This window comes from Eublepharis macularius, chromosome 6, assembly GCF_028583425.1.
Source record: "Eublepharis macularius isolate TG4126 chromosome 6, MPM_Emac_v1.0, whole genome shotgun sequence".
NCBI classification, from domain to species: Eukaryota; Metazoa; Chordata; class Lepidosauria; order Squamata; family Eublepharidae; genus Eublepharis; species Eublepharis macularius.
The window spans coordinates 22,055,843-22,069,809 of NC_072795.1; the positions used below are offsets into that span (position 1 = coordinate 22,055,843).

Genomic DNA, 13,967 nt, shown 5'->3' on the forward strand with positions numbered 1-13,967 from the left:
TGTTTAACTTTCCATATCCAGAGAAGGGGGCAGCAGTACCTGGGCAAGTGCTGGGGGTTTGAGCTGTCCTTTCACAACAATCAGCTAAAATACCTAGGGTTGTGTCTTTGCATCCCTGTTGCAATATATGGCATGGCTCATCAAACATTCCAAAGAGGCAGAGCTGTGGCTCAGAGGCAGAGCTTCTGCTTTGCATGCAAAAGGTTCCCAGGTTCAATCCCCGGTATCTCCAGCGTGAAGTGAGATCTTGGAGAGCTGCTGCCAGTCAGAATACTGTAGATAATACTGACCTGGATGGACCAATTTGACTCAGCAGCAGACAACTTCATGAGTATTGCATTTGCAGCCGGCATTTGCATTGGAACTCTATGTATTTTAACACAGCCATGTGGCCATACCTCATACTATAGCAGCAGCATGTAGAACCATGGAGCTTTTGAATCAAGGCAGTTGTCAAGGTGGGCTGAACATGTTTGTTTGTTTACAGAATCTATACCCCACCTTTCTGGCATATGAGGATCACCAAGTCAGCTAACAATTAAAAACAGAGCATTAAAACACACCATAAAATCAAAATTGAAAAACATATATATGTATATAGGCCGTCTCTGACAACCCCTAGCTCTTCATTCTTACTCATGTACTTCACGTATATACATTGAAAAGGTGGAGAAAGTTTTTACCATCATTGTGTCTTTGGTGAAATGACATTCCACTCCAGGTATCTGTGCAAAAGATTACAGCTTCAGATGGTATACATTGAATTTATAGTCTTCTAACACTCAGAGGCTAATCTAAAACCACCTTCTCAAAGTAGGCAAAAGGTTGCAGAGCAAGTGTTTCTAGCCTAGCCTTTAGCCTGGTTGGCTAAGGTACCTTTTGCACTTACGGGTTAATGCGCCATTTCCGAGGAGTCGCCACGATTGCAACAGATTTGGCTCAGCACTCATGTGTTTTACAGTGTCTGAGAAGTTTCGAATTGGTGTCCTGTGTTTTGTTTCACACTCCCTTCAAAGCCCTGGTTTTGTTGTGGGCTTTGTGGGCTTTGGAATTCATGTCACCATTTTCTTTTTTAAAGTTTGCGCATTAGTTGTAACATTGTGACGTTACCACTTGAAATCCCACCCCTCCTATGCACATCACTGGTGGTGATTTCCTGTGGCACCTTTTCCCCAAACAGCAGTAATGTAAGAGTGTTGCTTCCTATCCATTGATTTAAAAAAAAAGATGTACAACACTGAAACGTTACTGTCCTTTAGAAATACCAAAAAAAAATTACAGGAAAAGCGGATGAGGTGCTGAGGAGGGCGGGTTTTGTAGATCCACACAGACTAATCAGCTCAAGGAAAAGGAGAAGGCAGTGTAGAGAAGCAAACTGCTCAAATGTGATGAGGAAGCCGCGGTAGCAGGATGGAGGAGCAGAGGGGGGCACAAGGATGGGAATCAGAAAAGAGGAGAGGCTGAGTGGAGGCCTTGCCAGAGGGAGAGTCTCCCGCACCCCTTGCTCATTCCCAGCCTTCCACCCTCCTTTGTTCTGGGCCGCAGATAATCCCCAGTTCACAAACTTGCTGGGATTTTGCAAGGGCAGGAGGCAGATGAGCAAAGATAAAGTTGGCTCAGCCCCAGACCTCTCACTGAGTGCCTTGCACACTGCACAGCCGAAGCGCCCCCCCCCCCCCCCGGCTGGGGCTGTCCATGATACCAAGCCCGAGTTCTTTGGGGGCGTTGCTCAGATGGAGGTGTTGGGGCACAGAGGGCAAGCATGCACACTTGTACCCCATGACCCCAGCCCTGCCCACCTCCCTCCCACTCTGTGCTCTGCTTTCCCCGCTCAGGCCAGGCCAGGTGGGTGCCCAGCTCCCTGCTGCCAGTCAGTTGGATGACCAGGGATGCTTCGCCTCATTGCCACCAAATGCTGAAACATTAAAAAAAAGAGGCGGACAAAGCAGTCGGGGAGCTGAGGAGAGTGGGTGTGGTCAGATCCACACAGCCCAATCAGTTCCCAAGGAAAATGGGGGGAGAGAAGCAAAAGGAGACAAAAGTGTTCACACTGGCATTAATCGGGTCAGCTGCAAGTCAGCAGCAGCTTCAAAATTAAAATCGTGGCATATCTGCAGGGGGGGAAATCGGGGATACTGCGGACTATGCGTGGCACTGCGTCCCATGACTAGCTTGCAAGTGTGAAACCTCTGTAAACATGGGACACGAAACAGGTACAGATACACTGTAAAGTACGAGTGTGAAAAGTACCCAAGAATATACTAATTCATATGTTACTGTGAGGTAACTGTCATGTCCGTACCCCTACATCCATGTCATTGTTCTATGTATTGCTAATGCTGTACCTTAATGTCATTGGCAAATGCTCTAATCATCACTTTCGTTTCTCAAGCATCCTGAAAACACAGCTGTCTTATCTCCTTCCTTTGAAGCTCCCGGGAGCGACCTTGCACTGTCTGAAATGTTACAGTTTAATCTTATGCCTTTTGTCCTGTCTAGGCTGATGTATAAACCCTAGCAGAAATTCCCAGACCGTTTCCCGCGCAAACCTGTGGTTTAGTTGGGAGGGGGGATTGATGAGGTATTTAGAGATGTACTTTCTTCAAGTTTCTATTCCTGTCAATGGAGCGTGTACTGCTTAGATGCTTTGTTGCTTCTGGGTAACTCTGTGGACATATATATGGAAGTGATTGGATTTCTGAATAAAACCATTTAACCAAGAGCTTGGACTTCTTGTTGCAATGGTACAGAGACCTGTCTACCATATCCTGTTATCCATAGCCTGACAGTAACCAGCAGGACAAATGAACTTTGCTGATGGCACCAGGATTTGCTCATAATTCGTAAATACTCAGGTCAGCTCCTGAAGTTTAAAGATGGGTGTTTTTCTATCTGGAAGGACAGGAGGAGTCTGATGAGATTTAAAGGAAGAACTTTGTCCTTCGTGGCTTTTAGAAGAAAATGACTGAAGGTGAAAAATGACTGGAAAACGGGAAAGCTTCAGGAGAGATCTGATTTTTTTTCCAAAAAGCAGTGGAAATGGCTGAGAAGGAGACAGGTCTCAATATTGCCTGAAAAAGAAAACCAGAACCTCAATTTGGATATTCTTCTTCTTTACTTACCAGTGGCTCTGGCTCAATAATAGTTGTAGGGCAACTGGTTCAGTACCAAGCATTTTGAGTTAAAAGGATCAAGTAGTAGGTGAAGTGAAAGGCCTCCCTGCCTGTACTGGCATGCTGGCCTCCAGTATCAGGTTACAGCATCTCTTTCAGTTTCTCAAGATAATAAGGCCAAAGGGAGTGTCTGAAGTCCAGAGTCGTTCAGGCCGAGGCCAGGTTTTCCAGCAATCAATCAATGCAGTGTAGGCAGTTCAGTGCCTAACAAACACGTTGCGTCCACACCCAGAAGCGTCTCTGGAGGCTTTATAGCCTGCACACTCATACGTCATGCACCCATTTGGCTTCTCAGGAACAGTCCTGTAAAGACTCATTTTCACTATCAAGAGGCAGCTGGGGTCAAGCCAAAAGACGTGCACTTTGCCTCCTCACCTGTAACTCTGCTCTCAGCCTTCTTCTGCGGCGTTCCAAAGGTGCAGGTGATATCAGAGGGCTGGGAGCAGCTATGTGGCCTTCACCTGCTGAATTAGAGCTGGAGGATGGAGGTGATTCTGAACCAGCTTTTGGCTTTAAAGTCTTGGCACGCCAGCACATAATTTTCCTGCAAGACAGCTCCTGTCGATTCTGGGCCTCTCCTCTGAGGAGTCCTCACTGTTGCAGAACCGCTGCCTCATGACACCGCCTGGAACCCTGGAGGGTCAGTGCCAGAACAGATAGTACCAAGATCTTGATAGACAAGTTGGTCTCATTAAGTGATCTGGAAAATGTGCTTTTAGAGAGACTCCGCAGTCCACTCTGTCTCCCCAAGAGGTTTTGCTTCTTGCCACAGAGTAAATGTGTCTATTCAGGGAACTGGGCTGTGGAAAATGAACATTTCAGTATGCCATGCACATGTGCACAAACCAGGTGGTAAAAATAGTTTGCAACTAAAAAGGTCTACACCTCTGCTCCCTCCCACAGCTCTTGGGAGTATAGAAGAACCAGCTTGTCATTTTTTTTCACCTCCAAATTTGTGTTTTTGTGGTGCAGAGCTTGTTGCCTGGCAATGCAGCCTTTTCCAAAGCACAGACACTGTATGCTTTCCATTAACTTTAATGGAATTAAGTAAATGTGCCTTTATACATAAACCACTAGAAGTCTAGAGTGTGCGAGTCTTGCTGCAATTCTAGGTGCTCCGTGGTATTAGATTTATTCAGAGGTTACAAAGCTCCCCTCCCCCATTCATTTATTTATTCGTTAAATAGAAATCACTTGTGGCCACACATCATATCTCGTTGGGTGAGCCACTCATCAGTGTTAATCACTTTGTCACTACAGTACTAACAGGTGATGTGCAGGTGTGAATGGGCACTTCAAGCACCAGAGATAGCATTGGATCTCACCGTTCTGTCCCACTGATTATGGCACTTTCCTACACCACAGGAAGCTGGTGGAAAACACCACCGTTAGCAGAACAGATCCACAAGATCGTGCACGTAGGATTTCGATACCCCTCCTTCCCCAAACAGAATGATACAGTAGAAGAGCCAGTGGTTAAGAGTGTCAAACTAGGATCTGGGAGACCCAGGTTTGAATCCCCACTGCCATGGCGGCTTGTTGTGTGACTTTGGACCAGTCCCGCTCTCTCAGACTAACTCATTTCACAGAGATGTTGTGAGAATGAAATGGAGAGGGGAGAATGAAGTAAGCTGCCTTGAGTCCCCATTGGGCTAAAATGTGTAGTGTGCAATAAATACAACGCTGAGATTGTGGAATGGACTTTACCACTTCAAGCTGTAATTGGAGGTGCCTCTTTCAGTTGTTTGCCCGGTGGATGGATGAATGGAAGGAAGGAAGGAATCTCCAACAGATAGATAATTAACATGAGAAAAAAGTTTTTGGCATTAAGCAGGGGGCTGGACTAGCTGGCCTATAAGGACCTTTCCAGCTTTAAGATGCTGTTTGTAGAGAGTTTTTAACATAAGAGGGAGCATTCAAAATGGGATTTTTTCCTACCTGCATTCTGAGCTGCTTCAGTCTATTCTACCTCTTGCCATAGGAGTACACCAGGTTAAAGTGGACTTGGTTCAGATGTTCATCAGCTAATCATCATTGGCACAATCCAGCAAAAGTTGGTTGTAACTAACAGTACAGTCCTAAGCAAACCTGCACCCTTCTAAAACCGTTGAAGTCAGTAGGCTTAGAAAGGTGTAATTATGGTTTAAGACTGCAGTGTAAATCCTCTTGAAAACGATGGAATAGGACTTTTAGTCACTCGAGATTTAAGCCTTGCTGATTTCAATGGTACTTTGTCATGACTGACTTTCACCAGATTTTTGTCCCAGATGTTAAATAAGCACCCAGTGGGAAATCAAGTGATGTACATGCATTTGCAAACCAGGCCTGGGGCTTTTTGAAATCAAGATATCAGCACTGGGGAAGACCCTGAAGAGCGGCTACTATTCAAAGCAGACAGTGCTGTACTAGAGGGACCAATACCCAACTTGGTATCAGGCAGCTGCATATACTCATAGATTCTTTGCTTGTGAGAAAGAAGAAAGAAAATTCTGAGTGGATTTTCCCCCCCTTTTGCCTTGAGCTGGTCAAACTATGTCTCATTATCAATTCTAGTACTTTCTAAAGCCCTGGAACCATTTAGCACTTAAGAGTTCCCTGAAGGAATGTGAACTGCTCTCAAGTGTGTGGCTGGGAAAACCTTGGGTGGGGGGAGGGTGTTGGAGAATCTGAGCATTTAATTTCCTGAAGCAGAAATAAGTGATACCAAGCAAAAGAGTATAATCCAAACTTGTGATTTGAAAACTGCAAGGAAAAAAGGAGTAGGGAAAGGCATTACGAAACACTCCAGTGCTTGATTTTAATTAATATGTTTAAATGTTTTGTTTTTCTTATTTCGTAAGCCACCTTGGGCAAGTTTCTGGAAAGATGGCATAAAAATGCTCTAAATAAGTCTGCGCTATTTTCACATGGCATGCCTATTTGAATAAAGTGAATATTACAGAATTGTCATCCTAATGAAAGAAAGCTGGGTTGATTTAAGTAGATAAATGTATCACTTCTGTATTAAGGAAATGTGCATAAAAAGGCAGTTGTTCTCAGTGGGACAAGGCATTCTCTTCTGTTTCCAGATGTTGCGTGCATATGTCACGTCAAGTACCACCTTAGAAGAGGCATTCCCTCCTTTATATTAGAGGAGAAGGAATGCCTCTTCCACAATGAGGCCTGCGATTTTTTTTGTAAGTTCTTGTTTTGAATATAGTGAACATTTTTTAAAGAAAGAAATCAGCTGCCAAGAGTGAAGAGCACTTTTAAAATGAGCTTAAAGATTTTTAATTGATTAACCAGGTTATCCCATGCAGAGTTATTTCAGTTTAAGCCCATCAAACTCAGTGAGTTTAGATAAGGAGAAACACTACTATACAGTCGCATTGTAAATATTGCAGCCTTACTGAACATGCGTTTGTGCTTGTTTTTCCTAGGTGGCTAATAGTAAAAGACTCCTTTTTAATGTACATGAAGCCAGATAGCGGAGCCATTTCCTTTGTTCTGCTGGTGGATAAAGAATTCAGCATCAAAATTGGCAAGAAAGAAACAGAAACTAAATATGGGCTACGAATTGACAATCTTTCCAGGTGAGAAATTTTGTTGTTATTATTGTATATATAATGGTGGTGGAAAGTGCCATTAAGTCATAGTCAAGTTATGGCGACCCCTGCTGGGGTTTTTAAGGTTAGAGATTAACAGAGGTGGTTTGCCATTGCCTGCCTCTGCATAGCAACCCTAGTCTTCTTTGGAGGTCTCCCATCCAATTACTAACCAATCTGACCCTGCTTAGTTTAAGAGATTGGTCTGGCCTGGGCTATCCAGGTCAGGGCACATTACATAATAGGTTAATACAGAGAAGAAGGGTGTGTAGAACTATTCATAAAAAGAAATGGGTCTGTTTTATCTCTTTTTCCTTCTGGTACATAATAAAAATTGCTTAGCATTCACAAAACATATCTGTACATTGTAAATTATTTCTTTGCATCCTTTGCTAATAATTTAGTGGGTAAGGCTACATTCCAAATATGATTAAATCACTCTTTTATAGAAGGTAAGAAGTTCCTGCACAAATTTTTGCTTTCACGTATCACTTGTTATTTATTTAGCATTTGTGCTTTGCAAAGTGCTTTGGGCCTGTTTGTAATCTTAACTGGAATTGCTTTATATATTCAGACTAATTTGTGGATCTGCTCGTTGTCATGTAGTCAGGGTATTTGGGCCAGATGTTTGCTTTCTCAGTGTCCCAAATTCAATCCCAGCAACAAAGCATAGGACTGGTTAAGATTATGGGGAACTGGATTGTGTGATTTGCTCTTTCTTTTACTAGGTCGCTAATTCTGAAGTGCAACAGCTATAGGCATGCTCTCTGGTGGGGTCAAGGGATAGAAGAATTTGTTCAGAAGAATGGCAAGAATTTTCTCAAAGATCACAGATTTGGCTCTTATGCAGCCATCCAGGAGGACACGTTGGCAAAGTGGTGAGGGCCCAGCGCTTTCATTGCTTTTCTTAGTGTGGAGATAAGATGATGGGAAATGCTTTACTGTTGACTTTCTACTTTCTACAAGAGAACTATCAAGAAAAAAGATGGCAATCTTAGCTTCTCTCCAACCATGAAGGAGAGAAGATTGGTGGTGGTGGTTTTTAAAGAAATGCAAGTGTCTTCAAGATGCTAATAAAAACTGTTGAGTAACAGAAGTATTTCTGGGCTTCTGTTGATAATAAACACTGCATCGAAGGATATTTATTTGGAGGAGGGATGTCTAGCTTCTGTGTTATAAAGGTTGTTCTGTTCTCCAGACAGCGAACTGTAGGCTGGAAGTATATGTTGCCACATAAAACACCTCCTTAATTGGTGGTCAGATTCTTGAGCAAGATTCACATATAACAATAGCTTGACATGACAGGAATATGCATGAGTAATCTTTGAGCCTGCGGACTCCCTCTTTTTCCTTGCTCGCTTTGCATGTGGATAGGAAATTAAACACTTCCTCCTTTATGGCAAACCGTCAGGTTAGATCCTGTGACCCACCTCCTGCCACTAAACCGGATCCTAAGTTGAATCCTTCCTTTAAACGCTTCTTCCAGTAGACAAAGATTTCCTCCATGGGAGAAAGGCTTTTTCAGTTGGAGGAAATCTTCCACCCTTGGAGGAAGCTTTAGCAGAACGGAGTCATTGGATCCAACTTTGCGGGTCTTATGAGCCAACCCACAGGTCTTTTTTTAAAAAAAAAAAAATCTCAATAACCCGCAGGTTAATACTGGTTTAGAGGGCAGAAAACCAACTGTCATACGTAATTCTAATGAAGTGACGAACTATGTTTTTCTCTGAAGGTGTTTCATTTCCTGGCTACACATGTGGGAAGAAAGGAGGGGGGAGGAAGAGGAGAGGAAACACAAAAGGACTCCTTCTGACTCATTCCCATTAAAATGAAGCCATGTTTTGCCCTTATGTTTGAAACTTGCCAATAACCACCAAACTGGAATGTTCACCTGTTTTGGAGCATTACATAACCCAAAGAAGGGCATAGCACAGTGCAGAATATCTTTGGCAGCTTTTGAAACCCATTTATTTTCCTCAGTGGTGAAAGCTTGCTACCACACCCTGGCAAATACAGCTGCATCCATGATTCGTAGAATCAAGTGAAGTTATTTTTTAAAAAAATTAAGATAAGGAAACACTTGACACTTTGCTTCCCTAATTCCTGTTGATACGTAGCATGAAAGAAATCCTGCTTGCTGTTAGTTAACATCTAGCTGCCCCTCCCTTCCCCCTTTTCTCCTTCAGTTGGTTAGAAATAAAGTATTGTCCAAATAAAGTTACTGTCCTTGCTTTTAGGTATTTGAATGCAAAAGGTTACTTTGAAGATGTTGCCACTGCCATGGAAGCAGCTAAAGAAGAGATTTTCATCACAGACTGGTGGTCAGTATTTGTCAGAGTTTACCCTTCGTTGTCCAGAGGAACCTCCTAGGGGGCATTCTAACAGTGCTGCCGTGTTCAGAGAGCTTTTGGCTCGTGGCGTTCTGATGGTTTGGCAGCAGAGCCAACCATCTCTGAGAGACAGAAAGAGAGTTTTGGTTCAAAAATCCTTTTCAAGAGACTGGGCTATGAAAACAAAACAGAAGCAATAAGTTTTAAAAGACAGAAGATGCTTCAGAGCTGTTATTGCGAGAAAACAAGGATGGTTTTGAACTCTCCTTCCTCAGGCTTGCGGCAGCTGAATTCAAAGCTCTGAAGCGTCTGCCCCTTCTCTCAAACACAGCTTTTCCCCAATTTTGAGCTTGGGAACTTTTTAATATAAAGTGAATGCAAATCTTGCTACACCAGAGAAACTATAAACCCAGCCCAGAGCCTAGTACGTCTTTGAACAGAAAGATGCAGAATAGCTGCAGCGCATGTAAAAATGACTGTCAGGTCCAAACTGGAAGTCAGATCAGCTCAATTAAAGGCCACATTGAACATGACAGGAAAGTGTCTGCCCCTTTCACGTGTGAACCAGACGGGTGGGGTTTATGTTTTGTTCCAGAAGATTGCACAGATGAGCTACTTTTTTCACTCCACCCAGCTCTTTTTTGGTCTTAGGGCTGAGCTGGAAGGTAAGGACCAGAAGTGATGGAGCGAGGGAGGGAGCCAGCATTCGCTTCACTGTCCTTCTCTGTCAGTAAAAACCATAAAGTCATCAACAAAACCAGCAGAAGTAACAGAGTAAAGTTTTTAAAAAAGGAAAACCAGAGATCAGAACAGCAGTCAGCATGTATAGCATGGCAGGCAGAGCAGCCTTATAACTTGGGTGGCCAGCAGTGCTTATAAACCCATCGGCTTCATGCAGCGAGGGATTGTGAGGGGAAAACAGCCCTTGAAAAGGCCCCACCCCAGCCCGTTCCAGCCCTGCACCCCCCCAAAGAAGGGAGGGAGCCCGCCTGGCCTGCCCCTAGCAGGAGGTGCCTGGCCAAGCTGTGTAGCTGGGTGGGCATGCCCTCCATTGAGCCAGCCTTGTCCCTTAGCCAGCCAGTTGCAGCGAGGCCAGGGAAGGTGCACCCCTCACTGCTGCAAGGCCATGCAGGTGCACCCCTCACCATTGAGAGGCCAGATAAGCACGGTGGGGGATGTTCTGAACGTGTCCTTCCCTGCATCTCTAGCTTACGGCAGTGGCGCATCACACCAGCCCCTTTCTTTGGGATGCTATGGCTGGGGGGTGGGCAGGGCTAGGATGGCCCTAGTTGGGGGCAGCTTCCCAAGCAAAATGAGTCACACAGAACTCTTCGGCTACCTTTTGGGTGTTCCCCAGGCCACATCCTCCTGGGACTTTTCCTTTAATGTCTGATCCACGGTTGCATCAATGAACTTAGAAGCATGCAGCTCGGCTTAGGATCACACTTGTAAGTGTGCCACAAGTCAGATACAAAGTATGAAATAATGTTACTTTAATGCACACTGCTGTGTGTTCACACAGCCCCTATCTCTCCCCCCCCCTTTCATGCCGTGGTATGTTTTTGTCTGTTTATTTGGTTCCTTTGTATGCAGTGTAACCCACTGTGGACTGAATTGTCTGCACAAGTCCACCCTCTGCTTTCTTGTGTGATGGTTGAGTGACATGGAATCTTGGGTTTGTATCCAGATGTTGTTTTCTGCTCACAGAAGGCACTTCTGGCAGTGGAACAGAATGTTCCTGCCTACCCCCCTCACACTGAGTTCTCCACAGTGCTGCTTCTGGGGGGACAGGGGACCCCAAGGAACAGCACAAGAGGCAAATTGGGGGCCTGCAGCTGGAAGAAGGAATTGGTGGAAATTACCCCATCCTTTCTATGAGCAGAAAAATTAGTCCAGATACAACCCATCCGCTTTTAAGAATGAAAGCAAAAAGGAGAATGTTGGGAACGGGCTATTGGGTGTGTGCTCATTTTAATATCATTTCTTGGAGTGGCAGTAGCTCCTGATTGATTCATCCAGATGTTCTCCCAAAATGGGTGACAAATTACTCAGTGTGCTCTCTTTACAAACAATAGACGGTTGACTCAGTCACAGATGTTGGCTGTTGCATAGACTATAGCTTTGTTAAAAGGCATGAATAGAAAGTACATTCAGAAAATAAATCATTCCAGGGGGACTCGATTTGTTTGTTTCTTTTAACACCCTGTAGCTGAGCTTAAAACAGATACGCTGTTTTTGTAAATAACAGATATGCTGTTTTTGTAAATAATGTTTAACTAAGCCTTCTAGTAGTTGCTGGTTGGTGGGATTCTTGCAAGGAATGCCAGATTTGATGGCCTTTCTACAAAGTTCTTTTTAGTGCTCTTAAGCAAGATTATATTGTGGAATATAAATTATGCTTCTTACTGCTCAGATCTCCTGGGCAAACCCACTTGCTTGATAGATTTCTGTGGTGAGGACCATAGAAATTCCAAGTAGGCCATGCAAGGCTGAAGTCTGCCCACCCGCGATCTAGGGTGTATCCTATGATCTGTTTTTCTGACAGCCTTTTGAGGTTACAGTGCCACAAAGGCACAGCTGTCTCTTATTTATTGGTTAGGGATCCAGGCGTCTTCCTTCAAGAAAGTGCTTCTCTTTAAGAAGTTGCAGGGTTCTTTGCAATTTGGTGTGCTGATTGGCAGGAGTATTGACAGGCATGTTTTGGACAGCGCATAGGGCACCGCTGGCGCCATGCAACACAACTCCTCCCATCCATATCTGCATCGTACCATGACACCGTGGCTCAGCCTGCAAAGAAGGGAATCACATAGGAACTGAAACTGGCTTGTCTCAAAGCAATGCTTAGAAAATTCCCTTGCTAGTTTAGCAGAGATATACTCCCACCGTTCTTCCCGTGAGTCATCCAAGCTGTGCCTTAAGACTTCCGCTTGACTTTCCGCTCTCAGGAGGCTTCATCTTGAGGATGGTAAGTTTAAGCTTCCCCTTTTTGCACTTAAATTTCTCCCAGTTCTGAGCTGTAACACACATGACCATCCGTTTACAAAAGAGGATGAAGCAAAGGGCAGCAATCTATCCCAACGTAGTGTAGAGGTTAGTGTCAGAGTAGGATCTGGGAGATCCGGGTTTGAATCCCCCCTCTGCCACGGAAACTTGCTGGGTGGCACTTTCAGCCTAACCCACCTCATGGGGCTGTTGTGAGGATAAATTGGAGGCAAGAACAATGTAAGCTGCTTTGAGCCCCCATTGAGGAGAAAGGCAGGTCGTAAATGAAGCAAATAAGTAAATCCCCTGGCCCTACTGCCCTTAGTATGGCTGCTCCTGCAGCAGAGTTACCCAGCCCGTTGCATTGCATGAACTAAGTATCATACTGATGCAGACAGAGTCTTCGAAACAGGTTCCAGGATGAAATGCAAAGCTGTACTAGGGACTGGCTTTGAATTAATTGTGAAGCTGCCTTATACTGAATCAGGCCGTTGTTTTGTTCAACACACAACTGTTTGCTTTCCAGGGGTTCCAGTTGAGCTCTGAGACATGCTAAGTTTTCTTTTTTTAAAAAAATTAGAGCTTTTAAAATAGATTTTAATATGACTGAAACTTTGGTTTTTAGGCTGAGCCCAGAGATATTCATGAAGCGGCCTGTGGTGGAAGGGAATCGCTGGCGGCTGGACTGCATTTTGAGACGGAAAGCGGTGAGCGTGCAGAGCTGGCTGCCTTGATTCTGCAGGCAGGGCTGCAGGAAGCTGCCTGGTGGAAGCTTTCTGGCACTGGGTTTATCCAGTGATGCTTGCAACTGCCACTGGAACGATGAGCGCTCGTAGTGCTGGAAGGAAGCTTCTGAGTCACACAGAATTCTTCAGTGCAAAAAAAGGGGCAGAAAATTTTGATTTGTGTTTAGGCTGGTCTCGGATGGTTGAAGTTGAGAAACCTTTTTGTATTTTGTTTAAATAAAGATCAATTTAAAAGGAACCAAGCCAACTGAAAGTTGTACATATGAAGCTGTTTTATAACACATTGGATCATTGATCTGCCTAGCTACAGTCCTGTCCACAGCCCCTTGGGCAAACTTACAGTTTTTTAAAATAAAATGTATACGCCGCCTTTCTGCCCTCATAAGGGCCACCTGCCCTAATAATGTCTTCTTCTTTTTTTTGAAAAAATTTTTTTATTAGGTGAGTACAGATTACAAATAGAGTTTTTATTTAAAAACCTAAATATCAATTTCCCCCCACCCTTTCCCTCCCCCCTTTTTCTCAGACTTCCAACAGCTTTCCAACCCATATCTTATTCTATTACTTACTTATCTATTCCCTCTATATGTTATTATCCCATATTTCCTTAATAAACTAAATAATATCCATTAAAATCAAATCTATTAAAAACTTAAACTTAACGATAATTAAAACTTCACTTAAAATGGTAAAGATCCCTATCTCTATTAATTCCCCCCATTAATAACTTTCAAATTTCCATAATTTCCCCTTCACGTCCCACTTTTTCTGCCCTAATAATGTCTTTATATGTTTTGCTTAGCCTTTATATGTAGCCCTGCCTTCTCGGCATAATACAGTTACAACTGAGTCCTAGCTTCCTCTCAATTTGCCAAGCTCCAGTAGTGCTGAATAAGTCCAGAAAGCCAATGGCCAACCACTCCACGATGCAATGGAGGTGTAATAATAAATGTCCAGGCTGCAGAGGAAACTTCTTGAAAATTTTATTCCTGGATGATGAATTAAAAAGCCAAGGCTGTGAAATAGCTCAGAACTGCTGCAATAGATGACCGGTCTGTTTGCCTGTTTCCTGTTATGTTATTCACAGCATGTTATGCTTTTGGCCTGTATCCTGCCGCTCTGCTTATCAGAGTCTGAAGCCTTCCTCCAGCT

The 13,967-nt window shown here is 43.9% G+C and overlaps 1 protein-coding gene across 1 annotated transcript in view; it reads left to right on the forward strand.

Annotated features, from left to right (window-relative positions):
- PLD1 (phospholipase D1) overlaps positions 1-13,967 on the forward strand; it is a 174,170-nt gene that overhangs the window by 101,390 nt on the left and 58,813 nt on the right. Inside the window, exons 9-12 of the mRNA XM_054982555.1 lie at positions 6,593-6,745; positions 7,486-7,635; positions 8,995-9,078; positions 12,695-12,776. Coding sequence (XP_054838530.1) covers positions 6,593-6,745; positions 7,486-7,635; positions 8,995-9,078; positions 12,695-12,776 — 469 coding nt within the window. The remainder of the gene's footprint in view (positions 1-6,592; positions 6,746-7,485; positions 7,636-8,994; positions 9,079-12,694; positions 12,777-13,967) is intronic.